The sequence below is a fragment of the Muscardinus avellanarius genome (assembly GCF_963383645.1).
Source record: "Muscardinus avellanarius genome assembly, chromosome: 13".
Taxonomy (NCBI): Eukaryota; Metazoa; Chordata; class Mammalia; order Rodentia; family Gliridae; genus Muscardinus; species Muscardinus avellanarius.
This window is the reverse complement of record NC_137799.1, coordinates 38,174,728-38,202,137: the sequence shown is the minus strand read 5'-3', so window position 1 is coordinate 38,202,137 and position 27,410 is coordinate 38,174,728. Positions and strand designations below refer to the sequence as shown.

The window sequence follows — 27,410 nt, the reverse complement described above, 5'->3', positions numbered from 1 at the left end:
GTTCTTGATTCACAGAAAAATCATTTCTTACAAAATAATAAAGGCAGCATTTTGTACAGCGACTCACACTGAGACCACCAAACAGAAGAGGACATTACTGAGGATGGGAGGGCCCAGAACTCGTCTCTAAAGTCAGGTGAAGCCGGTGCCCTGGCTCCCTCCACCCCTCCCACCCCACCCTAAAGAGCAGCACCTAGGGCCTGTCAGAGCAGCCTGGGAAGCCACCTGGCCGAGCGCAGGACCGACAGGCTGGTGACAGCCCATGAGGGGCGGGTGGGAGGGGCCAGTGAGGCTGTGCAGGGCCTGGACAGCCCTGGCCTTGCTGTGGGGGCTGGGCCCAGCTGGCCCTGGAGCCCCGCACATTCACAGGACTAATGGGAACTGGCCTTCCTTGCGTCCCGCCCCACCCCAGCTCTGGGGCTGGGACCTGGGGCCACAGTGAGATGTGACCCTGCTCAGAGAGCTCACAAGCAGGTGGGTGGACAGGGTGTGGACCCAGAAAGTCCCAAGACAAGGCAGAAAGTGCTTGGTGCCCTGAGGGAGCAAAGGAGGGGCGACTGAGGCTTGGGGGCCAGTGTCATCTGGAGCAGGGGGAGCTGCGAGGAGATGGCAGTGTCTGAGCTAAACCTCGGGGAGTGAGTGGGGCCTGCACTCGTCAAATGGAGAAGGGCATGCCGGGAAGAGCCCGAACCAAGGCACTGAAGGGACCGCAGCAGGGCAGGTGAAGGCAGGTGACCCCTCGTGAAAGCAGGGACACTGGAGGGCCCAGGGCCCCCCATCTGCGTAGGCTGGAGCCAGAGGCAGTGGGGTAGGTCCCACAGCGGGCGCCAGCGGATGTCCTGAGCTTGGGAAGCTGTGACCCTGGGGCTTCTGCACCCCTGTACGGCCCAGCCCAGCAGGTACCTGCCTGTACCCCCAAGGGACGCTGTGTCATCCCTGGGGCAGCCTTTCAAAAGGGGCTCTCCACCCCAAGCCCTTCCTCCCTCCCAGGACCACATCCAGGTCTAAAAGAACTGTCTTCAAGTAAACCAAGCTCAGCTGCGGCCCCAGAGACAGCGGGAGGCTGAGGATGGCCACAGAGGGATCATAGGAAGGGTGATTCTGGGCAGTTGCTTCCTCCCCAGTGGAGACACTTCCCGTCCTCAGAAGTAAATCTCTTCCCTGAGAAGAGCCTGGGTTTGGTGTGTAAGGTGAGGTTCCCTGTAAAAAGAGTCCTGACCCAAAAGTGTCACGCGCTGCGTTTCCGACTCTCCAGGACCCTGGCAATGCAGACCCTCCAGCTGCGCCCTTTTCTTCTTGCAAAACCTTCCCGTTCCTTCCTGCTGAGGGTGTGGGGCTGTAGGGATTTGGAGGTACCTTGTCCTTTGTCCCCAGGAGGGCTGGGCTGTTTTTCTAGGGGACGGTGAGTAAGGGGCTGGGATGTTCTCAGGCACTACTTCGCCCTGGGGCCTTGGCCTCAGCTCTCCTGGGCGCCGGCCTCACAGGATGGTGCAGAAGATGCTGCGGTTGCTGTGGTAGCCACCTTCCACGCGGGCTGTGATTCTGGTCGCCATGGCTGCCACCTTCTGCCCACTGTGGGCTGCAGAGGGGCCCCTGAAGGTGTTTTCCAGGTGAGGTCGTGCTGGTGGGTTCACCAGGCGCCACGTATCAGACCTGGAGGTACAGAGGAGCCATGAGGGGGAGGTCCACAGCACTGGCTCTGAGTCGCTCTGGCTGCAGGTCTCGGATCCCCGGTTGGAATCAGTGGCAGGTTTTATCTCTCAAGTGAGTGAACGCTCGGGGGTGGGGGGGGGACGAGTGAGGGACAGAAGTCCTGCACTCTGTCCAGCTCTGCCTCCAGGGGCAGGGGATCTTGGGCACCTTGGGCACCTCTGGATCTCAGTTTCCCCATGTTTAAATAATCTGGATATGCATGGAAGTTGTGAGTCAGCAAATACACCTATTTAAGGGGGTTTCCTCAAAACTATTTTTACTGACAATGCAATACAAAAAGTGTGGGGATCATTACTGAAAACGACAGGGAACCATGGGTTTCTGGTTTTTTTGTTGTTGTTGTTTTGGTGGTACTGGGGGTGGAACCCAGGGGCTTTCTACCTCTGGGCTACACTCCCAGACCTATTTTATATTTTATTTGGAAACAGGGTCTCACTAGGTTGCTGAGAGCCTCACTAAGAAGCTGAGGCTGGCTTTGAACCTGTGCAATCCTCCTGTCTCAGCCTCCCAGGCGCTGGGATTACAAGCATATGCCACCACGCCCGGTGAACCATTGGTTTTTGACTATGGATGTGACATGGTCAGAGAAATGTTAGCCTGGTGAATTCACTGTACAGAGGGACGAGGGACGGGCCCAAGGGAGACCAGGCAGGAGGCAGTGCAGGAGAGATACCAGTAACGCCAGTAAAAACTATTTTTATTTATTTTTTTGTCTTACTGGGTATAGAACCCAGGGGGGCAAGGCAAGTGCTCTACCACTGAGCTTCATCTTGCATGCTTTTGGGTTGGGGTTTGTTTTGTATTTAGAGGTAGGGTCTCACTAAGATGACTAGGCTGGCCTTGAACTTGTGATCTTTTGCCTCCTAACTCACTAGGATTATAGGCATGTTATTTTGACTATTATTTTGACAACAGAATTGTAGAGCACTCAAAACAGAGTCCATCCATAAACAAATGGGACAGCTGTGCTGGTGACAAGACCACAGGTCAGGTTGAGTGCTGAGACCTGAGTTAGGTGGTGGTGGCTGGGGAAGAGGCGGTGCCCGATACAAGAAAACTTCAGAAGCAGAATCGTGAGCTCTGGCAACTGGCTGAACTCGGTGTTGGGCAGGAGGAGGCAAAGGTTTGGGGAAGACAGTGGGAGGCGGTAGTGATGCCCCAAGGCAGAGGCATTAAAGCAAGGACAGCAGCCACAGCAACTAACATTTTTGTAATCCCTCAGATATTCACTACTAGATCACAAGACCTTATTTTAACCTAAATTAAATAGGCTAATTTAACTAAAATCTAGTTAATATCGGTTTTCTGTGCCACAAAACAGATATTAACTAGGTTTTACTAAGGCTCAGAAATGTGAGTAGCTTGCCCAAGGTCACACAGCCAGTAACTAGCAAAGATGAGATTTTAAACCACATTATCTCTTTTTTTTTTCTTTTCTTTTTTTTTTTTTTTGGTGGTACTGGGGTGGAAGCCCTTCTACCTCTGGGCTATACTCCCAGACCTATTTTATACTTTTATTTTTATATTTGGAAATGGGGTCTCTTAAGCCAGCGCAGCTGGCTTTGAACCTTCGAGATCCTCCTGTCTCCACCTCCTAAGTACGGGGATTACAAGCGTGTACCACCACACCTGGCAAAACCACATTATCTCTGACTTTTAAGAAGCCTTTGGCCAGTTGTGGTGGCGCACGCTTGTAATGCCAGTATTTGGGAGGCTGAGACAGGAGAATCACAGTTTCGTGGCCAGCCTCAGCTACTTAGTGAGGCCCTCCACATAAGTTGTGAGCCCCTGTTTCAAAATAAAGAATAAAAAATCGGGCTGGGGATGTAGTTTGGAGGTAGAATGCCTCTGGGTTCAATTCCAAGTGCAGAAAGAAAAAAAGAAGCCTTTGTCTCCCAGGTGTGTCTAGGGCCCAGGCCTGACACAAAGGCCAAGCACAGGCCTTTCCTGCTGGCAGGCAGGCCGGCAGGGCGTGGGCAGCAGCTGCAGTGACCTCCCTGTGGTTCCAGAAGACCGGGCTGGACAGCCCTGGCCACTTACTTTTTCTTGAAGACCAGGAACTTGTTGTTTTGCATGACGCACTCCCGGTTGTTGGAGATCTGCTGGAAGATGGTCTTGTTGGTCTTGCCCTGGAAGATGATGTTCTCCTGTACCAGGGCCCTGGCACGGCCCCGCACTGCGATGCCATAGGCCCGGAATGAGTGGATCCGGTTCTTTATGACCTGGGGGAAGAAGCCAGGCCTGTCACACTTCAGGGAGAAGCTGTCTCAGGTCTGAGGGTGTAGCTCAGTGGTGGCGCGCCTGCCTAGAATGAGCACGGCCCTGGGCTCAATCCTCAGGACTGCAAAATAACAACAGAGCTGAGGGCTACGAATATGTTAGGTAGGTCATCACAGAGCCACAGGAGATCAGACAGCCCTTCACCCTGCCTGGGGGAGCCAGGGAAGGCTTCCTGGAAGTAGTGAGGAGGAAGCTGTGGGAATTGATCTGATGCAGGGGAGGGAGAGGTTTTCCAGGAAGAAGGAACAGTGTGCAAAGCCCTGGCTGAGAGGGGAGGTGGTGCAGAAGCCAGGGCCACTGTCCACCCGCCAGGCAACGGCGTGCCCCTCTCCTGCTCCTGCAGTGCTCAGATGCCGAGTCACGGAATTCTTCACTCCTTGCCTAAGTCACTGGCCCATGAAGCTGCAGAAATGAAAAGAACCTTTGGGATCAGAATTCTACCAATGCAGGGACTGTATTTGTTCAACACCTTTGTTCAACACCCAACACCCAAATCCTAGCACCCAGCACATTGCTCTGCATGAAAGGTACCAAGCTGCCGGGCATGGTGGCGCACACTTGTAATCCCCGTGCTTGGGAGGCAGAGACAGGAGGATCGCGTGGGTTCGAAGCCAGCAGCGCTGGCTTAAGAGACCCTGTTTCCAAATAAAAAAAGTATAAAAATAGGTCTGGGAGTGTAGCCCAGAGATAGAAGGGTTTCCAGGAACCCCAGTCCCACCAAAAAAAAAAAAAAAAAAAAAAAGGTACAGAGCTTACAGTCCTGTGGGAGATGAACAGGTAAAGGAACAGATGCAGAGCACTGTGGAAGGGCTCTATGAGGCAGGAGTGGGCATTTGCTGTCTGACTGAGGCAGCAAAGGGGTTGGGGGAGTTGCAGTACACAGAGAACAGTACATGCAAAAGCCCTGGGGCAAGTTTCATTCCTCATTAAGCACCTACTGCATAATCGTTCCTGTACAAGATGATCCTGTTAGGGAGACATTGATCTGAACAGCACAAAGGTGACACCCTCTCCTGGCTTCTTGCTGGATTTTTGGTCACTCAGCCCATAGGTTCCCTTCCCACGTGTGGCCCCACTTGTACCTCCTGGGTTGAGTTTCAGCAGGCAGGATGAGGGCTTCGGTGCTGAGTACCTACATTCTGCTTGTCAGCAGAGGGCGGGACCCAGGGCTGGGCCCTGCGTTGCACCGCATGCCACACGTGTGCACAGTACTCACTTTGGTGTCAGACCTGGGCAGCAGCTGTAGCCCGCTGCCCCGGTTGCCAATGATGTCATTCTCGATGACCACGGTGCTGTCGCCCTTGGTGATGATGCCGTGGCCTCTGTTGTCATAGATACCGTTGCCGCGGAGCTCCACCTTGCACTGGGCCTCAACCTTGACCCCACTCTGGCGGTTGCAGGAAATGCTGTTGTTGGCCACACGGGTGAGCTGGCTGCTCTGGGCCACAGTGATGCCTCTGTCCCCGTTGGCGTGGATCACATTGGTGACGACGTGCAGGGCCTCGCTGCTCTGGACATAGAGTCCCGAGGCTACAGGCAGAGGGGCAGGAGCAGGGGAAGCACAGGGTGATCCCAGGATGGGCCCTGACAACACCCATCAGAAAAGCTTTCCCTGAGCAGGGCATGGTGGCACACGCTTGTAATCCCAGCATTTGGGAGGCTGAGACCGGAGGATCACATATCACGAACAGCTTCAGCTACTTAGTGAGGCCCTCCACAACTTAGTGAGACCCTGTTTCAAAATAAAGAATAAAAAACAGGACAGAGGGTATAGCTCAGAGGTCAAATGCCCCTGAGTTCCATCCCCAGACCCGCAAAAAAAAAAAAAAAAAGAAAGAAAGAAAGAAAAGAAAAGCCTTCCCTGAACTGTGCGTCTCAGGAGTGTGTGTGTGTGTGTGGGAGGGAAGAGACGCAGCCTTGGGCCTGCAGCTTCCACACAGATGCAGACAGCAGGAGGAAACCCAGGAAACCCAGGGATGTTGAGACAATGGTTCTAGCTCAACTACATCCTCATCAAAGTCGGCCAGAAACAGGCTGTGTGAAGCTGCCTTAGCTTTATTTATTTACTTATTTATTTTGTGGTATTGGAGGTGGAACCCAGGGGCTTTTCTATCTCTGGGTTATACTTTCTGACCTATTTTAGACTCTATTTGGAAACAGGCTCTCACTAGGTTGCTGAGAGCCTAAGTTGCTGAGGCTGTGTAGCCTGTGCGATCCTCCTGTCTCAGCCTCCCAAGCGCTGGGATTACACGTGTGCGCCACCACGCCCAGCTCCTCCTTACCATTGATAGTCCTCTGGCCCCAGTTCTCATCCCAGCTTGAGCACCTCCTACAACATCATCCTACTTTTGTCTGCACCTCTTGTGATGGGGAGCTCACTACCTCTTCAAGGCTGCCCCTGCCACCTCGAGACAGAGAGTTCTATCACTTAGGAAAGTGTTTTGTTTTGTTTTGCACTGAAGATAGAACCCAGGGACATTCTACCTCTGAGCTACACCCACAGCCCCAGCCCTTTTTATTTTATTTTTATTTTGAATCATTAAGTTGCTGAGGCTGTCCTCAAACCTGCAATCTTCCTGTCTCAGCCTCTCAAGTACTGGGATTACAGACACGTACCACCATGGCTCTTTTATTTTCCATCCCATACTGAGTTGGAATATGCCTCCCTATTACTTTGGGACATTTTATTCATAAGGGATATACTAAAATATGTGTCTTAAAGGTTTTAGACATTTTGGATAGAAAAAATGGTATGTGGGGTTGTGTAGGTTTAGACACAACAGGACAGGGCCCTGACTTGAGAGAACAAGCGTGCAGCGGGGCCCAGGGCAGGGGCCTCCTGCAGCAGCGCACCACACCCGATGGGAGCAGGAGGGCTGGGCGGCCTGGGAGGGGCGGGGTGGAGGGACTGACCAGGACGGATGAGAAGAGTCAGCTGTAGGCCTGCAAGTTTGAATCTCTTGTGCCACCCGCCTGCTGCTCCTCCTGGCTTGGTTGAGAACTGAATGTTTGTGAATTTATGTGGCTTTGCCTGTCCTCACACGGAGGAAACTCTGAACTGGGTGGGGACAGAACTCATTTCCCAGATAGGTGTGCTGGGGCTGCTGGCCATAGGTGGCCCGGGCTACTGATCTCCCCATCTCTGCCGCTCCCAGAGGAAAGAGCTTCCAAGGGTCCAGGAATCATTTCCTCCATCTGCACCCCTTAAGTGATTCTTGTCCCAGAAAAGGTGTCATTGGGGATGGGAGGAAGGCAGAATTCAAAGAAGCAAAGGATAGAGGGGTGTGTTCATAGCAGGTTAGGAAGTTCCAGTCAATTTGAGCTGTGTGGATGGGAGAAAGGGAATTTCAGGCAAGAGAAATAGCAGGAGTGAGGTTGGTAGGGCAGGAGGCAGGAGAGAATGGATTTGCCATCAGGGAACAAGTCCAGGGCTTGGGTACCAGGTTAAGTGGCAGAAATAAGTAGCTGATGAGTCTGGAAGCCCAGGTTGTGTCCAGTCTGTGGAGGGCCCTTAGGATGGTGGGCGCCACGGAAGGTTCTTCTGCGGGGGTGGGGGGCCACTCACCTCCATTGTGGTTAATACTGTTCAACTCCACCAGAGCTATGGTGACGGGCCGGCGTAGCGGGTCGTCCTCCTTCTCCAGCTCTGTCTCCCAGAGGATGGCATCCCCATCCTCGCTGAAGTTCTCCTGTGCCCCGTGGCCTCCGGGGAACTCGCCGGCGCCATCCTTCTGGCTAAACACCGCCACTCCGTACAGCCCATTGTAGCTCACGTGGTTGCTGGTGACGTGGGGCAGGCTAGAGGACATCATCCACACGCCGCAGCCCTTGTTCGCTGGGACAGTGAACGGATCGTGTCACTGGCACCCGGCGGGCGAGGCGGCACCCGAGTGTCCCCACGGGCGAGGCAGACGGGCGCTGGCTTGGGACAGGACACCTCAGGGCTCTGGCAGGGGCCATCGCAACCAGGTCACTCCAGGAGCCTCAGTGTCCTCATCTTTAAAGTGGGGTCTCTAACTGTGCCTTCAGAAGGCAGTCGTGGGGATTCAGTGTGATAATGCACAGAGGGGGCCCAGCAGAGGCAGGCCTGAATACATCCTATCCTTACTGTTAGAAACACAGGCCAGAAGAGAGAGAGAAAATCATCTTCTCTCTGTGATTATCCTGTTTTCCTATTATATTTGCAGTTCTCTAGAGAAAAAGAAGGCATGAGAGGAATCACATGTCACTGTGCCCGAGCTTTATAGATTTGGGGGTTTTTTTTGGTGGTACTGGGGGTGGAACCCAGGTGCTTTTCTACCTCCAGGCTATAGTCCCAGACCTATTTTATATTTTATTTGGAAACAGGGTCTCACTAAGTTGCTGAGAGTCTGAGTAGCTGAGGCTGGCTTCAAACCTGTGTGATCCTCCTGTCTCAGTCTCCGAAGTGCGGGGATTACAAGCGTGCGCCACCATGCCCAGCTTGAGCCTGAGCTTTAAAGGGGCTGTCTCTATAGGAGGGAACTCTGCCCTTTGCTGGTATTTATTTATTTATTTATTTACTTATTTATTTATGGTACTGGGGGGTGGAACTCAGGGACATTCTATCTCTGAGCTAGACCCTCAGCCTTATTTTATTTATTTGGAAACAGGGTCTCACAAAGTTGCAGAGGGCTTCGCTAAATTCCTGAGGCTGTCCTTGAACCTGCAGTCCTCTTGTCTCCGCCTCCCAAGTTCTGGGATTACAGGTGTGTGCCACCATGCCAGGCAGCCCTTTGCTGTCTAACTCGGGTACAAAGCTCTGCTCTGCTGACCTCCCGGGCTCGGAGGGCTTATAAGAGGATGTGAGAGGCCGTGTGTTCTGAGAGGCCCGAGACAGTTCCTGTTCTTTCGGCAAGGTCTTGGAGGCTCACTGGTGTCCTCGGCCCACCCGCTGAGATGGAACCTGGGCTCTTGCCTCCCGCGTGGGTCCCCGGCCCTCCCCGGCTCCGCGCTCCTCACCGTAGATGGTGTTCCCTTCTATCAGTCCTTTGCCTTCATCGCCCACGACCACACCATCCGAGTAGCCGAAGCAGATGAGGTTACTCCTGAGGATGGGGACCCCTCCGCGGCGGATGTCCACGCCTCCCCACTGGTTCTCACGGATGACATTTTCTATGAAGAGAGGCAGAACGAAGGTGAACACAAGGGCCATCTCCAGTGCTGGTGGTGAGGACTCGGACAGCTAAGAGAAGGGGCCAGACCGCCCGGGCCCTGCCCTGTCTGCAGTCTGCACCCGGAGCTTGCCTGCTTGTTGATGTCTCAGGGACTTGCTTGCTCTCTCCGAGGACAAGGTGTGTGTCTGTCCTGTGCCCATCTATATCCCGACACCCCTGTTCCCAGGGGCTTCAGACCAATGAGTGAAAACAGGCGGCCTCAGGGCCGTAGCGGCCGGGGTCGGCCATCGCCCCGCGCCCAGCCTCACCGCATCCTTCCTCTCCTCTCCCTTCTCCCAGTGGACTACAGAGTCCCACGCTGGAAGGTGCTCCTGGACACTGCTGCCCAGCGCTGTGGCAGGACAGACTCTCGGCCTGCTGGGTCTTGGGTGCAGTGGCCCCTGCGGGCCTGTGTGACAGCCTGTGTCAGGCCTACGCTACTCCGTCTCACACGGCCCCTCGCTCACCGTGCTCCCGTCCCACAGTGGGCTCTGCTGGGCACGCCATGTCTGTTCCCACAAGCGGCCCTGTGAGGAAGGTTCTCTTCCGTGGCTTCTTCCCATCTCTCAGTTCCCAGCTGCTATCTCTCTTCCTCAGGCCTGTCCTGAACACCCACGCCATCTCTCCGTCACCTCATGCCAGTGACCTGTAGGCCTAGTGCTCTGGGTCAGGCCTGTTTCTGCTGCACATGCCTGCCTTGGCCTACGCACTTGCGTCCCCTCCTAAAGCCTCAGTGGATAGCATCTATTTCATTCAGTGCTGTATCCCCAGCTCTGGGGCAGGGCCTGCACACAGCGGGCACTCACTAAGTATTCCCTGGGCCAGGGCTAGGCGTGGCTGTGCTCTGCGTGGAGGATGGCGCAGAGGGAGGCTCTACCCTTGCCCTGTGGATGCGCTGCCTTCCCCATGGGCACGGGAAACAACCGCACAAAGCACTGAGAAGCTGCACAGTGTCCCAGAGAGGCGGCGTCCTGGGTACCGTGCGTGTATCTGTGTATGGGGAGCTTGGGACGGCTTCCCTGAGGAAGGGACACTTGAGCCAAGATGTAAAGGACAAGGCACTGGCTGGACACAGTTCCCCGAGCAGGCAGAAGCCCAGGCCAAAGCCCGCGGAGGGCTTAGGACAGTTTGTCTGGCATTAGTGCTTCTGGGAGCACCGTGGGCCACCTCGCGGATGCTGTCAGCTCCGGGCCTGGCGGAGAATGGACTTCTCCTTGCTGTGCCAGCCCCTCCTCCCAAGAAGCACCTGGTTTCAGCAGAGATGGAGGCCTATGGCGGGGGAAGAAGTGCTGTGAGGTCCTGAAGCTGGGGGGGGGGGGATCCCAGGGGACAGTGGCCTGGCTGCAGTGCCTTGGCTGGCTAGGAGCCCCCCGCACGCACCTGTGATGAGCCCTTTGCCGTTCTCGTTCACAGCTATGCCAGCTGCGCGGCCCTTGAAGATGTGGTTCCCGCTAAAATAGAAGGTGAACAAGACAAAGAGGTGAGACCAGGCAAGACCATCATGCTTCAAGGCCACTGCCTTCCTTGGTGGGCTACCCGTGGCTCAAGTTTCTGAAGTCCTCAAGCCAGACACCTAGAAACTTTTGGTTATCACTGGGACAACGTGACCAAAAACTAAACCTACAAGCCAGGTCCAGTGGTGCACGCCTGTAATCCCAGTACTTGGGAGGATGAGGCAGGAGGATCGCAGGTTCACAGCCGGCCTCAGAAACCCAGTGAGAACCTCCACAACTTACTGAGACTCTTTTTCAAAATAAAAAATAGAAAGGGATGGGGTGTAGCTCAGGGGTAGAATGCGCCTGAATTAAATCCCCAGTACCACGAAACAAAAACTAACAATAGCAACAAAGAAAACCCTAACCCAACGACTGTGGGAATGAGCACAATGATATTCAGTCCTTAGTGTATTCTCTTTACTGTCATCTATAAATAGGCAACACTTTATTTATTTTTTATTATTTTGTAGTGCTAAGGATGGAAGCCAGGGACATTCTACCTCTGAGCTATACCCTCAGCCGTATTTTTTTTTTTTTTGAAACAGGCTCTCACTAGGTTGATGAAAGTCTCATTACTTGCTGAGGCTGTCCTCAAACCTGTGATCCTCCTGTCTCAGCCTCCCAAGTACTGGGATTACAGGTGTGCACCACCACACCTGACCCTAAACACCATTTTAAACAGATGTGCCGTGGTCACAGGTTAACATCTTGGTGGCGTGAAGAATTCCTGGGGGCTCTGCTATGCGTGCTGGGGAGCGGTTACAGTTATGCGGCTCTCAACGGCAAAAATACATGCTGTGCTTGGCCTCACCCCGGCCACTCCAGGGTCTCAAACTTCATTGTGTGTCCCCCCCCAGACCTCTACTTCTGATCACAAAGAAACATAAAGGAAAAAAGCACAATCTATTCTCTCAAGTGACTCATCTTGAAAACCCAGGATGCCTGTCTGATTATGAGAATCTTCACTCACAACTCTTTCCTTTTTCTTTTTTCTTTTCTTTCTTTCTTTCTTTTTTCTTTTTTGCAGTACCGGGGATGGAATCCAGGGGCATTCTACCCCTGAGATACACCCCCAGCCCTATATTTTACTCTTATTTTGAAACAGGGTCTCACTGAGTTGCAAAGGAACTAAGTAGCTGAGGCTGTCCTCCTATCTCAGCCTCCCGAATGCTGGGATTACAAGCGTGCACCACGCCAGCCTCACTCACAGCTCTTTAATGGTTCCCCAGCACCAGCAAAGTGCAAGTTACTTTAGCAAGCTGTCTTTAACAGTGACAAAATATTTGCCTAATAGTAATATGACTGGACAAAAAATATGAATTATCAAAATAATGGGACATTCTGAAACTTTCCAAAGTGACAAATATAAGAGCCACGCAACAACCTAGAAAAATACTTATAGCCGGGCATGGTGGCGCAGGCTTGTAATCCCTGTGCTTGGGAGGCGGAGACAGGAGGATCGCGCAGGTTTGAAGCCAGCTGCGCTGGCTTAAGAGACCCTGCTTCCAAATAAAAAAGTATAAAAATAGGTCTGGGAGTGTAGCCCGGAGGTAGAAGGGTCAGGAACCCCAGTACCACCAAAAAAAAATAATACTTCTAGAATAATGCAGGGGTATCTGAATATATTTGCTGCACACTAATCCCTTTTCGTACAGTGCAGTCGTAACTGTGTGAATCTTCTGCTCAAAAGCCTTTAAGGGGCCGGGCGTGGTGACGCACGCTTGTAATCCCCGCGCTTGGGAGGCGGAGACAGGAGGATGGCGCAGGTTCGAAGTCAGCCCCGCTGGCTTAAGAGACCCTGTTTCCAAAAATAAAAAAGTATAAAATAGGCCTGGGAGTGTAGCCCGGAGGTAAAAGGGCCTCATTAAGTAGCTGAGGCTGGCCTTGAACCTGTGATCCTCCTGTCTCAGCCTCTCAAGGACTGGGATTACAAGCATGCACCACCACGCCTGGCTAGGCCCCGGCATCTTAACACAGCCTGCCATGTGACCACTGCTGACTGGCCGGAATTGGCACATGCGTGGGAACGACGATGCTGTCTCTGTCTTACGGTATTTCTGTGGACAGTGGCCTCCAGACTAGAGCGAGCTCCTGGGGAAAGGGCTCTGCCCCCATTAGCCTGGGTTACCCCTTGTCGGCACGCTCAGTAATGTCTGCTGAGACCTGCACCCCCAACGGGAAGGGAACCAGAGCAGGAGCAGCACTGCTATGGGGTGGGAGTATGAGGGAAGTCTCCTCTCTGCTTGGATCTGCACAGTTATTGTAGTAAGAAAAAATGTTTTCCAATGGCAGGAAGGCAGGGAGTAGGCAAAGAGATGAGGGAGGGCAAACAGGACCGTGGACCCGCCTGACAACCCGGGCACAGTGGTGCGTACCTCACGATTGGATTTCCGTGGTACAGGATATAAATGCCAGCCTCCTTATTGGAAAAGATTTGGTTGTTCCTGATGACGCCTTTCCCGTTGCCAAGGACAACGATGCCAGAGCGAAGGCCATGGTGGATCTGGTTACACTGCAAGTGAAAATGAGACACCACGCAAGACAGGTCAGACATGAAGCAGAGGGCGGAGCGCGGCCGCTGCAGCTGGCCCAGGGCACGGGAGGTCCCTGCTGGAGCCCTAGCATGTTACAAAAAGACGGAGGAAACAGCAGGGACAGTGTGAAGACAGGCGTCCTCCTGCAGCCCCTGGTGGGGGATGTAGTTACCTGGCATTTACTGCTGAGGACCCTTGTGCTCCACCTGCAAGACTGGCTACCAAGCTTCTGAGCTTCTCCAGGGCCCCTCCCCACAATCATCTGGCCAGGCCACACCTCCTAGGGCCAGGGAGCCCATGTCTCCATAGCTCAGGGAAGGGCAGTGCCCCAGGACAACAGGATGTTGGCCCAGAGCAGTTCCACGGGGCCACATCTAGACAGAGGAGCCATAGGGCTTCTGGTCCTCAGGGCTCATTTGGGGGAGGGCCCGTGGAAGGTGCACGGGAGGTGTGTGAGCTACAGGACACTTGCGGATATTCATTTAGGATACTTCCTTGTACAAATGGGAAAAACAGGCCCGAGATAATATGTTCATTTGTGATGGCACCAGATTTGAAAAATCGAGTTTTGCTGTCATGCAGTCCAGCTAGTTGCTTTTGCACCATGACTAAATAAATTTTTTTGGTGTGTGTGTGTGTGTGTGTGTGTGTGTGTGTGTGTGTGTAGCACTGAGGATTGAACCCAGGGGCATTCTACCTCTGAACTACCCCCTCAGTCCAATTTTATTTTGAAACTGGGTCTCACTAGGTTAATGAGAGTCTCACTATTTGCCGAGGCTGGCCCAGAACCTGTAATCCTGTCTCAGCCTCCCAAGTACTGAGATTACAAGTGTGAGCCACCACACCCAGCTTAATAATTTCAGATTACAATAAATTATAATAAAATTGTCTCGCTCAAATTGTCGATGTATAACTGAAATCTAGTCCCAGGAAGTTAGCTCTATCTCTTCTAAAGCTATTTCATGGAGATAAAGATCAAGTTTGCTTTAAAGCATTTCACACTGCAAGCTCTTTACTCTTACATACTTTCCTGATCTTTCTTTTCTTCTATTTCTCCTTTTTTCCCTCTTTTTCTCAATAGTGCTGGGGATGAAACCCAGGGTCTTGTGCATGCTAGGCAAGAGGTCTACCCCAAGCCACACCCCAGCTTCATTTCCTGATTTCTGAAGGGTTTGGCAGATGCAGTGGGGCAGCCCCTGCCTGGGAGAAGTCCCTTAGAAGGCTGAAAAGCTGAGAGAGAGGTGTAGAGAACAGTGTCTCTGTCCCCACCCCCTTCACAAAGCCAATATTGCAACATGCCATTCCTTTCTCCCTTCACCTGCTAAAGTGGACAACGCCTCAGGCCCTCTGCCTGTGGGAAGGCAGACCGCCCTCATCTCTCTAGCAACAGTGGCAGTGATGTCCTAAGCCGAGGCAGTATTCAGCCACCCGCTGCACAGCGGGAGTGCAGGGAGGAGTGCAGCAGGCAGCGCACACTGGCTAGTGTGTCTTTTTAAATATAGTTAGGAATTTTCCTCTCTCTGCGTCCTCACAGACACCCTACATATAATGGGCTAAGACCATCAACCCTGAGTCCGATGGCTTGGATTCCAATCCCAGCTGTCACTGGCTCTCAGAAGCAAGATCCTTTGCCTCTGTATGCCCAATGTCTTCCCTTACCAAGGGGGGATAGTCGGGCATGGTGGTGCACTCTTGTAATCAGAGTACTTGGGAAGCTGAGACAGGAGGATCACAGGTGCACAGCTAGCCTCAGCTACTTAGCGAGGCCCTCCACAACTTAGACCCTGTTTCAAAATAAAGAATAAACAAGCAAGGCTGGGAGTGTAGCGTGGAGGTAGAATGCCCCGGTTCCATCCCAGTACTCCCCCCCAAACATACAAACAAACAAACAAACTCAAACTAACAATAAAGGGATAATAAGAATTTTACATCACAGGGTTGTATAAGGATTATAGGATAATTAAGTAGGTATCTACAGAGTGCTCTGAAAAGCATCTGGCATATGATAAGCTTTATACCTAAGGGTAGTTATTATTTTTACTAGCCCATACTTTCTAGAATTCTGTGTCTCAGGAAAAATCAGACTGAAAAGGGGCTGGTATCTCATATCACTGGTCACATATTCTAAGATTTTAGGTGGTTTCCACATGATGTAAAAATAAGACTTAATATGCACTCATAATACCCATACAACGAATCATCTTCAGAACCAAATATCTTTCATGTCCTCTCTGTAGAAAACAATGAACTAACTAGGAACTAACTAGGTGGGCCTTTATTGATGAGCTCCACATGTCTTTTAGGGCAGACATCATGTCTTTATTTTTATCAAACTCAAAGTCAACCACAACATATCAGGGCTGTGGGAGATCCCTGAAAAATTTCCCTGTCCATCGAATCCTCTTCTTTATTGATGAGGAGATTGCAGGAAGTGATTTGTCCCAAGTCATTACTAATACATGGATAAAGAAAGAATCACATCCCTGGTTGTGAACAGTATCTCCATCCCCACCCCCTTTGCAAAGCCAATATTGCAACGTGCCATTCCTTTCTCTCTTCACCTGCTAAAGTGGACAATGCCTCAGGCCCTCAGCAGCAAAACAAGTCAGAGTTACAAGGAAACAGAAGAGCAGGACCCACTTGCAAATGGAAAACATATAAACTCGAGATGGTCACATCTATATAAAGACCGCGAGAAAAGGTTTCTGAAAACCGTGTGAGCTACCTTGAACAGGGGAGGAAGACAGAGAAAAGTACCAGAATGAGCGGGTTGGACTTTTTCCGGATGTCTACACCAGCCTCTGCATTGTGGTAGATGTTGTTGCCTGCGATCAAACCTCCGCCCTCCAAGCGAAGAAAGATCCCCGATGCGCGGCAGCGGTGAATGTCGTTCCTGAGCATGACGATCTAAGCAGGAGAGAGGAAGCCATTGATCTTTCTCTCACTGAGATTCTGTTATAACCAGCAGGGGAATACCTGGTCGTTTTCTCCCCACTGGGTCCCTGCGGTTCACCATAGGTAAGAGGAGTGTGTGCCCCCGAGGACACCATGTCTCCATGCCCAGCCTGGCAGTGCCCCAGGGGCTCTTTGCCAAACAACTTCACGTTGTGGCTTTACTAGAACCCAGATCGAAGCCTGGCCCTGGGCTCAAGCCACTCAGCTGGCGATGGGCTGGGAAGGAGGCTTACAGAAGACGGAGCTCAATGGCTTCAGACTCCACGCACTGGGGTTGTGCGAGGATTTCCCAGGAGTCCAAGGGCACAAATGCATTTAGTGGAATCAAGTTCCAGAGCTACTATTTCTACTTGCACCTCTGTAAAATTTCACCGGCCTGAGCGAGCGCCAGATAAGGCGCCAGGGTTCTTCTCCCCCACCTTCCCTTCCACTCTATGAAACAAAGGCTAATTCATAATAAAAAATAAATTACGCCAGGTGTGGTGGCACATGCTTGTAATTCCAGCATTTGGGAGGACTGCGGTTCGCGGACAGCCTCAGCTACTTAGTGAGGCCCTTTGCAACTCAGTGAGACCCTGTTTCAAAAAATAAAAAGACTGCCTGGCATGGTGGCGCATGAGTCAGGAGGATGGCACAGGTTCAAAGCCAGACTCAGCTACTTAGTGAGGCTCTCAGCAACTTAGTGAGACCCTGTTTCAAAAATAAAGTATAAAATAGGTGGGAATATAGCCCAGAGGTAGAAAAGCTCCTGGGTTCCATCCTCAGTACCATAAATAAATAAATAAACTAAAAAAGAAAAATAAATAGGACCGGGAGTGTAGCTCAGAGGTAGAATGCCCCTGGGTACATCCCCAGTACGGCAATAAATAAATAAATAAATAAATAGTTTTAAGAAAAAGGCCTATTCTTGCCTAATCTGAACCAATCTGTGTGGCATGGGAAGACCAAGCTTAAGTGATAAATAGAGATATCGGTGTAAGGAAGCCTACTTTAAACAAGGTACCAAACTTATTAAGGGGATGTGTTTCCAATTGCCTTTTCTTCTTAGCTTTAAAAAGTGTGTGTATGCTGGGCATGGTGGCGCACACTTGTAATCCCTGCGCTTGGGAGGCTGAGACAGGAGGATCGCACAGGTTTGGAGCCAGCCTCAGCTACTTAGTGAGGCTCTCAGCAACTTAGTGAGACTCTGTTTCCAAATAAAATAGAAAATAGGTCTGGGAGGATAGCCCGGAGGTAGAAAGCCTCTGGGTTCCACCCCCAGTACCACCAAAAAAATAAAAATAAATAAATAAAAAGTGTGTGCATATATATATATATAGCATATTTTATATATAGCATATTTTATATATAGTATTATATATATATAATCTCAGTACTGGAGATGAAACCCAGGAGTATTCTACCTTCGAGCTACACCCCCGGACTAGTTTTTATTCTTTATTTTCAAACAGGGTCTCACTGAGTTGCAAAGGGCCTCACTAAGTAGCCGAGGCTGTCCATGAGCTGTGATCCTCCTGTCTCAGCCTCCCAAATGCTGGGATTACAAGCATGTGCCACCACGCCCAGCTTTGTTTTAAGCAAATGTATGTTAACAAAGTACATTATAAATTGTACCATTCTGCAATACCCGTGTTTGACATGTGTGCAGTGCCCTTTGGCTTGCTGAGTATTTCTGCCAACACAACAGCACTGTGTTCTCAAAGCCTGGTGAGAGAAGCAAGGTGGGACGCTTGCTTCCATCATACAGAAGAGAAGGTAATGTGTGCAATCAAAACAGAGAGGTGAGACTCAAACCCTGGTGCTGTGCCGCGCGTTCTTCTGCAAGGCCTCTTTCCCTCCAGAAGCCTTTGATGCCACCAACCACGTATGGGATGTGCAGGCTGCCCTGACACCCATGGTGCCTGCACACGCACGGTGCTGAGGGCTTCGATGGCTGGTGGTGTTCTCCTAGCATAAGGCCCCAGCGGCTCAGTGGGGCTTTCTTTGCAAGGCAGCTCCTGCTAGCCTCCTCGGTGTCACCTTTTAACTTGCCCCTGTGGCACAGGAGAAGCCGACCTCACACTAGTCCCAGCACAGAAGGTTCCTGCTGCTCAAGCATCCTGCTCTGTGCACCCTCACCCCCAATTCACCACATACCCCACCAGCCCCGGAACCTCGACTCATCCTATTTAGCATGGCCATCTCCTCTGGGAAGCCTTCTCCACTAACCTACTCAGGTTTATTTATTTATTTATTTATTTATTTGGTGGTACTAGGGATGGAACCCAGGGGCTTTCTACCTCCGGGCGATACTCCCGGACCTATTTTATATTTTATTTGGAAACAGGGTCTCACTAAGTTGCTGCGAGCCTCACTAAGTAGCTGAGGCTGGCTTCGAACCTGTGCGATCCTCCTGTCTCAGCCTCCCAAGCACGGGGATTACAGGCATGTGCCACCACGCCCGGTCCTACTCAGGTTTAAAGGCAGAGATCATGTCTCCCTGAATTTTCTCTTATTCATGCTAGAAAGACCTTGTTTCTTCTACTTGAACTTGGATGGGCATGTGTGAAAAACAGGATGATGTAATGAATGGAGGAGAAGGTTTGGCCCTGAGTGAGACACCGCCCCTCTCTGGGCCCGGGTGGTCTCCTTTTTTGTGAAATTAGAAGAATAGTTTCTAAGCCGGGCGTGGTGGCGAACACTTGTAATCCCAGCACTTGGGAGGGTGAGACAGGAGGATTGCACAGGTTTGAAAGGCTCTCAGCAACATAGTGAGACCCTGTTTCCAAATAAAATATAAAAAAAGAGGTCTGGGAGTGTAGCCTGGAGATAGAAGACCCCTGGATTTCATCCCCAGCACCACAAAAAAAAAAAAAAATTTTCTGCCTTGTCCAAGTCAGCTAATGGACATGAAGTCAAGTGTGTGTTAATAAACATTGAAAAGATCATTTTTTAAAGCCAAGCTAGCCCATCACGCCCTTCCCACACATAGCCACAGGAGCCCTAGAACAACCAACAGTCATGTTCCAGGTTCCCGTAAGTCCTCATGTCCACACAGCCGCCCCTCAGGACAGCACCTTGCTGTTGTGTATACACCGCACCGCGTAAGTCAGGTTCCGGAAGACGTTTCCTTCCATCTTGGCTCGGCCGTAGGAGCAGACAAAGACGCCTCCCTTCCCGTCCCGGAAGAGGCACTTGCGGATGAGGCAGCCCTGCACGGAGCTGGCCAGCGCCATGGCCTCCTTGTCCTTCTGCAGCTCCTGCTGCAGCGAGTTCAGCACCAGGCAGCTGGGCAGCTGAATGGATGCTCCCGGCAGCGGGGGGCCCAGAAAGGAGCCCCCCAGCACAGGGCGTGGGCCTTGCACTTGGTAGGACAGTCTGTACGTGAGCTGGTCCTCGTCCTCGTCATCCCCGCTGGGACTCAGGCCTCCATCGCTGCTGTCCGGGGTCTGGGCCACCTTTTCCCCATCGCTGCCCACCTCTGCCTCCTGGGAGCCAGCCTTGGAGCCTGGCTTTGGGGAGCTGGAGGCCGGGCTGGTAGGGCTCTGGCTGCCCTCGATGACAATGTCACAGGTCCTGGGGCTCCAGGCTTGGTCCCGGCTCTCTAGGTCCAGGGACTTTAAAAAGTCAGAGTCCTCTGTGGGGAGCAAGCTTGGAGAGGACTTGACAAGTCCCAGCAGATACTTGTAGGCCCAGTTCTTATCTGCTGAGGGGTGACCCTCGACAGTCACAGAATTGTTTTCGCTCCCCACAAATTCACAGTTTTCTAGGACGCACAGGGGCACGTTGTGCAGGAAGACGTGGGTGTTTTTGAAGGTACAAAACTTCACTTGGCAGGTGCCTGGGCCATGAACCTGGAGGTGCCCGTTCTCAAAGTTGCAGTTGTCAAACTGGACGTGACCCGATGTGGTCTGGGAATGAAAAGGAGAAACCAGCGGTGAGAGGGCTGGGCTTTGTCCTGCTGCTTGGCTCTCCAGCGGCTCTTTCAGAAGAGCCAAGCAAGAAAAGGACATTTCTTCTTCCCTTCCCCACCCGGGGCCCAGAAGAACTAGGGAGCTGCAGAGGGAGCTGCTCTGCATTGGAGCAGGAGGAAAACAAGAGCTGACTGTTCTTCCATCTTCTTAATTTCATAGGAAGGATGGCAAGAGTGTGCACTCGGCAGCATGAGCCTTCCTAGGCTCGTTGCATTAGTGACATTAATATATTCTCAGGACATTAGTAAATTCTCCCAATACTCATGCAGTGCTTGGTGAGTCCTCCCTTCCCTCCCTGGTGGGAATGGAGAAGGAAAGGAGAAGCGTCACCAGAGGAGTGCTGGGCGAAATGGAGCTCACACACGTTAATAGAGGAGGCGAAGAAGGAGAGCGTCACTTCAGGGGAATCCAAACTGGTCAGGAGAGCTTTGAACTTTTACGAGCATAGAAATTAGCTGGGATTGGAGCCCAACTTTACCAAGCCTCCAAAAGGAGGGATTTTTGGGGGTGGGGAGAGGTGCTGGGGATTAAACCCAGGGGTGTTTATCTCCAAGCTACACATGTACCCCAGCCCTATTTTTATTGTCTTATAATTATTTTAATTTTGGTACTAGAGATTGAACCCAGAAGGCATTCTACCTCCAAGCTACACCCCCAGCCCAATTTTATTTCTTTATTTGGAAACAGGGTCTCACTAGGTTGCTGAAAACCTCACTATGTTGCCAAGGCTGGCTTTGAACCTGTGATTCTCCCATTTCAGCCTCCCACACCAGCCTATTATTATTATATTTAAATTTTTTTTGTAATTTTTGGTGGTACTGGGGATGAAACCCTTCTACCTCCGGGCTACACTCCCAGACCTATTTTATATTTTTTATTTGGAAACAGGGTCTCTTAAGCCAGCAAGGTTGGCTTCAAACCTGCGCGATCCTCCTTTCTCTGCCTCCAAAGTGCGGGGATCACAAGTGTGTGCCACCACGCCCGGCTATCTTTTAAAAATTTTTGAAACAGGGCCTAAGTTTCGGAAGCTGGACTCAAACCTGCGATCCTTCTGCCTCAGCCTCCCAAGTACTGGGATTACAGGCGTGTTACCATACCTGGATGGTAGCTACCCTTTGAAGAATGTGTCAAATCACATTTCCAGGTCTCACCCTTTCAAAGTGCTCTCCTGGCCCCACGGAGCAGGGCATCTGAGCTCAGGATATGGTCACAACCCTGACCACTGGCACAGGAGGGCAGGCCAGGAGGTGCTGAGTGCTGCCTGGGCTGAGACAGGCAGGAGGGCGGGGGTGGAGGGGCAGAAAACAGGTGCTGGGGAAGAATCCAGTCTGTGCAGCAACTGGTTTGTGATTGTGGGGGCATCTCCAAAGAGAGGGTAGAAGTGTGCTGCTGAGACAGTGAAGTTCTGAACAGTGGTCAAGAGCACAGGCTCTAGCGGCTGACCCCCAGGGACAGCTCTCAGCACCGCCCCTTTCAATTGTGTTACCCGGGACAAGTGACTCCATCTCTTTAAGCCTCAGTTTCCTTGTCTGCCTTACTAGTTAATAAAGCACAAAGGGAGGTATCAGGCACAATGCTGGCACTCACTAAAAGTTAGCTATTATTGTATAGGTCTAGGGACACAAGGAACAGAGAGGCCTCAGGAGTCTGGGGCGAGGATTTAGTAAGAGACGGGGCTAGGATCCAAAGCCCATTTTTATAATCTGGGTGAGTTTCCATCTGTGCATAGTCATCTGGCCTGCTCAGCTCTGGGCCTGACCGAGAGGCTTGGGAAGACCCAGTTGTTCTATATTCCTGAAATAGAACTGTTTCTGGATCATGGACAAATTCTATCAGAACTGTAACATGAGGGAGGTTCTCAAGATTCCATTTAATAATCCAGACACATCCACCCCCTTGAACAATTGTTAAAATTCTCTAAGCAGTGACCTTCTCTGAGAGTTTGTCCCGGACCCTAAGTCCCCATAATCTAAGGTCTTCCTTATAGAGCTAGCCTACTTTTTTCTTGCTGTGGTTTAATTCCATTTTGTCTTCCTTGGTCCTCTCTCAGGACAAAGGCCAGCACTCTGGAGATGCAGAACCACCACCAGAGTCTTCTCAGAAGTCACTGGAAACTGCTGGAAAGCCATCCTGGCCTTTGCATTTTTTCAGACAAGGTCTTTCCAAGCCACTGGGCCTTTTTAGTTAGAAGAACAATCATAGACTTAGCACAAATACATGCCAGGCTCTAAGCCAGATGATGATCTCCAAAGTAGACCAAGGCCGGGCTCCTTCCCTCAAGGACCTATGACTACACTCCTGAGAGGGAAGGAGAGGCTGAAATTCACATATTACTCTAAGAATATAGATGTGTTATGAAACAGAAAAGTTCCGAAACATTGTTTCTAGAAGGGAACTCTCCTTCTGGGTCTGTAAACCAGCACAAGGGAAGCTCATAAGGCCTTCTGAAACATCTAGAACTAAAACACAGGATTTGAAGCTCCCAAGAAATCCAGCATGATATAACTTTCAAGGCAGTTTTTTTTTTTTTAGTGGTACTGGGGTTCCTGGAAGCCTTTCTACCTCTGGGCTACACTCCCAAGCCTATTTTTTATGCTTTTTATTTGGAAACAGGGTCTCTTAAGCCAGCGCTGCTGGCTTCGAACCTGCGCGATCCTCCTGTCTCCACCTCCCAAGCGGGGGGGGGGGGGGATTACAAGCGTGCGCCACCACGCCTGGCAACTTTCAAGGCATTTAGATCAGAAGGCCTGGATTTGTGATCTGTCCTCACTAATTACTCACCTGAGAGAGGTACTCAGCATCTCCTACTTTTGGTGCCCTCATCTTCAGGATGGAGACACTGTATCTACTCTCTGTCTATAAATGTTTGTTATGGGGATCAAATGAGGTCACAGATAGAAAGCCACCTAGATTATTAGGATGGGCTTTGGATCCTAGGTCTGTCCCTTACTACTTCTGAGACCCTGGGTATGTCAGTTAATCTTGTTGAACCTCAATGTCCTCATATATAAAGCCAGATGCCACTACCCATCTCACAGGGCTGTAGGCAGAAGAAAGTGAGATAGAAGCTGTGGAGTGTATGTCTGGCACATGCAGAGCACATCATAAACGACTGGTGGCGTAATGATCATTACAAACATGACAGACAATTAAGTTGTTATTTGTAGCAATAGAGGCAATCTAATTTTTCTCAAATAGGTATGTAATCTAAAGATTATAGCTGGGCGTGGTGGCGCACGCTTGTAATCCCCGCGCTTGGGAGACAGAGACAGGAGGATCCCGCAGGTTTGAAGCCAGCTGCACGTGCTGGCTTAGGAGACCCTGTTTCCAAATAAAAATATAAAATAGGTCTGGGAGTGTAGCCCGGAGGTAGAAGGGCCTCCAGGAACCCCAGTACCACACACACACACAAAAAAAAAATAAAGATTATAGTCAGTTTCTAGGCAATGTATAAGCTGTTCTGCCAGGAACTACCAACACCTCGATAAGTGCTTTGCTGCAAACACAACTTCTGTTCTGTGTTCATGGAAGGAATGTATTGGACAAATATTTCCTCATCCTTTCTCTAGTCACCCTAGAGAAGGAGCTAATCCTGGTAAAAGCCCGACCTTCCCTCACCTGCACAGGGTGGGGTCTGTGTGCTGGAGGCCACGTCTCCTGCCCAGCCTCCGCTCTCTTTGGCTCCCAGTGCGGGTACCCTGCCACGAGCTGCTAACACGTTCTCTGCTTCTTCTTCCCATGCCACATCCTGGCTTTCCCGCCAGGCTGCCCTACCTGTAGATCCAGTTAGTCTAGTTAGAAAGGGAAAAACGTCAAGAAATCTTGGCCCAAGCCTTGTTTTCCAACACAGCTTTGATAGAGACACAGCTGTGCCCATTCTGATCTGGTCTGGGTCGCAGGAGCATGTGTATAGGAATAACTACTGCGCTCTCGGGTCCAACAAAAGGTGAAACCCAGTGAGAGGGGCCATGCCCCTGGGGCCGGGACCGGGTGGCATCTCTCTGGGGTGATACCCACCTTATACATGATGGGTGAGAACCAGGCCGGCATGAAGATAAGGTTGCACAGGCGTGTGGTGGAGCAGTGCTGATCGATGCTGGCCAGCAGGGCCACCTCGCCCAACTTCCCGCGGCCTACGATCTCCACAGGCACCTTCAGGATGATTTCCCCTTGCTCCTCGTACACACCCGGAAACAGCACGATTCGGTCATACAGGCTGGCCATGGCCAAGGCACTGCCCAGGCTGTCGAACTCATGGCCGGGCCCAACAGTCAGAGTCCGTCGTTCCCTCTTCCTGCGGAACAGAGAAAAGCAGACAGAGGACTCCAAGTCCAGGGCATTCTTGGTCCACGTCTTGGAGGCCAGGTAGTGCTGCTTGAAGGCCTCCCTCCAAGACTCAGGCTCCACGTCGGGCTGGTTGGGCCAGTTGGGGTGGCGGCACTCGGTGCAGCCCAGACACAGCTGCCGCCAGCGGGTGCTGTCGAGACTGAGGATCAGTTCATACCAGGCCCTGCACACCAGGCTGCAGCGGCCCAGGTCGGGAAGGTGCAGGTAGGCTAAGATCATGCGCCACAGCTCAAGGGGGAGGCCGCCAGCCTCCATAGTCACCTGGGAGGAAGACAAAATAACAGGGTTTGTCCACCCTGCTCATTGACCCCTTCTTTTTTTTTTTTTTTTTTAAGTACTGGGAATGGAACCCCAGGGGCATTGTATTTCCGAGCTACACTCCCAGCCCTATTTTTCGTCTGTTTATTGTTTTGAAACAGGGTCTCACTATGTTGTGAAGGGGCTCCCTAAGTAGCTGAGGCTGTCCGTGAACCATGATCCTCTAGTCTCAGCCTCTCAAATGCTGGGATTAAAAGCGTGCACCACCGTGCCCGGCTGACCCCTTCTTAAAATTACCCCTGCTGCCGGGCGTGGTGGCGCACGCTTGTAATCCCCGCGCTTGGGAGGCAGAGACGGGATGGCCCAAGTTTGAAGCCAGCCACCCTGGCTTAAGAGACCTTGTTTCCAAGTGAAAATATAAAATAGGTCTGGGAGTGTAGCCCAGAGAAGGGTTCCATCCCCAATACCACCACTTGACCCCAGGGACAAGCAGGTGAACAGGACCTGGCCAATCGGAGGATCCTTCCCCTCAATCAGAACCCTTCTGTGGGATTTTTCCATTTGGCATCAGCAAGGAAGACTCTCTTTTCTCTTTGGTAAGATTTTTTTTTTTTTTTTTTTTTTTTGGTCATACTGGGGATGGAACCCAGGGGCATTCTACCTCTGAGCTACACCCCCAGCCCTATTTTTTATTCTTTATTTTGAAACAGGGCCTCACTGAATTCCAAAGGGCCTCACTAAGTAGTAGCTGAGGCTGGCGGCGAACCACGATATTCCCGTCTCAGCCTCCCAAATGCTGGGATTACAAGCGTGTGCCACCACACCTGGCTTCTGGTCAGATATTCTAAAGATATGAGCCCAGAATTCCTGGCAGCCAGATTCTCCTCCTGTGGAGACAATTGTGTGGTGTGAGAGGGGAGCAGGCATGAGTAGACATGGCGGATGAAAAATGAAATCTAGGGAGAAACAGGCTAGCTCATCCCATGTGTCCCAGTGCCACCAAGTCCAGATGTGAAGATGCCCTAGGATCTACAGTCCTTCCTTCAGTTTTGTAAGGTATTCCCGTGGCCTTCTACAAATTCGCTTTGTGGTAAGGCTTCTGTGACCTATAATTGAAAGGGTTTGGATTCAGAGACAGGGAAACAACCTTTGGCGAATGGTCCTAGAGTCTGAATCCCCTAGACTCTTAAGGAAGAGACTGCCATCTCTTCATACCACTAGGAGTGAGAATGGGGTGTCTGTCTCGCCTCATTCCCAGATCAAGTAACTGCTACTGTTTCCCATGTGGGGCCCCTGGAAAGAAGGACTGTGTGGGTTTTGGTCCTGGCTCAGCCACAGGTTGCTGATGTAATCCTAATGTCCTAAACATCTCATAGGCTGGCCACCCAGCCATCTGCCTCCTCGCTTCCTCGGGAAGACATCCTTCCCCCTTATCAATGATTTATACCACATGATTACCGAAGCACGGCTCCCTGAAGATGTACACAGAGAAAAATGAGTCCCCGACCCTTAGCTGCGACTGACTGGCTCCAGCTGATCCAGCTGGGCGACAGAGCCCTCTAGGAGAATGAGAGTTGCTATTCTAGGTTCAGGCTGTTTTCCTTCCTGAATGATGGGGAATGAACGCCTTCTTTCCTAAGCCGTAAGCTAGTGATCATTTTGCCCTGAGAGAGGGGAGGCAGAGGAAGGCACACACAGGAAAGAGTCAATCAGAGATAGAAAAGAGGGCAGAAACAAGGGAGCACCCCCGTTTCTCCACAGGTCATGGCTCCAGTTTGCTTCCACAGCTCAGCTGTATCCTTGTCCTTTTAAAGCCATCAGATAGCTCTGTGTTCTAAGAATAGATTCTCTTCTGGTGAGCTGGCCCAGTGGCTCTATCATTTATTTTTATTTTATTTTTGTAGTGCTGGGGGGCGTATGCTAGGCGAGCTCTCTACCCACGAGCCACATCCCAGCCTCTTTCACTAGGATTGTCAATTTTCCACCTAAAACACAGAAGGGTTGAGTCAGATGACGCAGAGCAAGTTCCAGGTCTGAAAACCGACAGTCTCTAGACAACTAGACACCGGAACTAGAAACACGGTGTTCTCCCAAACTGACTTTATTTTCAAATGGTTAACCTCTCCAAGGCCTTGGTTTCCCTCTCGGTTTTATGAAAATGATGCTTATACTTGTCAGTTATCTGAGCCCCAAGAAGGCTAGAAGCAGAGGTGTCATTACAGCTGGAAGAAATGCTCAACTTCCTTGGGACTGGTGGCGTTTTAGCTCTATGGATTAGTACCAGAGCCTGGCCATGTAAGTTCTTTTGTAATGATCACCCAGGTGAGGTTTCCAGATCGTCAGCAGCGCTGGCGAGAAGCTGGGCTCTGGACATTACACTCAGAGGAAGGGCCGGGCCTGGCTCCCCTGGCTGAACACCGCTCCGCTCCTGGCGGTTCTGTGCCACCGGTGTCTCCTGTGTCTCGCTTCCTTTAGCGACACTTTCTTGGTGTTTTTAGGAGAGAAACATCCCACCCTTTCTCCAGGCATCCTGCAGCCAGGTGATCACATTCTTTCCCTTGGCTTCAACTACCACTGTACATCTATGACGACAAAGCCTGCACCTCCAGCCCCAGGTGTCTGTTGGAGCTTTACAGGAAAATACGCAGCTGCCTGATGGGCGTTTCTACTTGAATGTTCCACAGATATACTAAAAAAAAA

At 51.3% G+C, this 27,410-nt stretch overlaps 1 protein-coding gene across 1 annotated transcript in view; it reads right to left on the bottom strand.

Annotated features, from left to right (window-relative positions):
• Positions 1-1,478: 1,478 nt before the first annotated feature.
• FBXO10 (F-box protein 10) overlaps positions 1,479-27,410 on the bottom strand; it is a gene marked incomplete at its 3' end in the record, with an annotated part of 49,693 nt that continues 23,761 nt past the window's right edge. The window contains exons 2-11 of the mRNA XM_080708807.1: positions 24,123-24,713; positions 19,209-20,042; positions 15,955-16,104; positions 13,039-13,175; positions 10,548-10,618; positions 8,974-9,126; positions 7,559-7,828; positions 5,210-5,523; positions 3,754-3,935; positions 1,479-1,653 (exon numbers count right to left, since the gene is read on the bottom strand). Of these exons, the coding sequence (XP_080564933.1) occupies positions 1,479-1,653; positions 3,754-3,935; positions 5,210-5,523; positions 7,559-7,828; positions 8,974-9,126; positions 10,548-10,618; positions 13,039-13,175; positions 15,955-16,104; positions 19,209-20,042; positions 24,123-24,713 (2,877 nt within the window). The remainder of the gene's footprint in view (positions 1,654-3,753; positions 3,936-5,209; positions 5,524-7,558; positions 7,829-8,973; positions 9,127-10,547; positions 10,619-13,038; positions 13,176-15,954; positions 16,105-19,208; positions 20,043-24,122; positions 24,714-27,410) is intronic.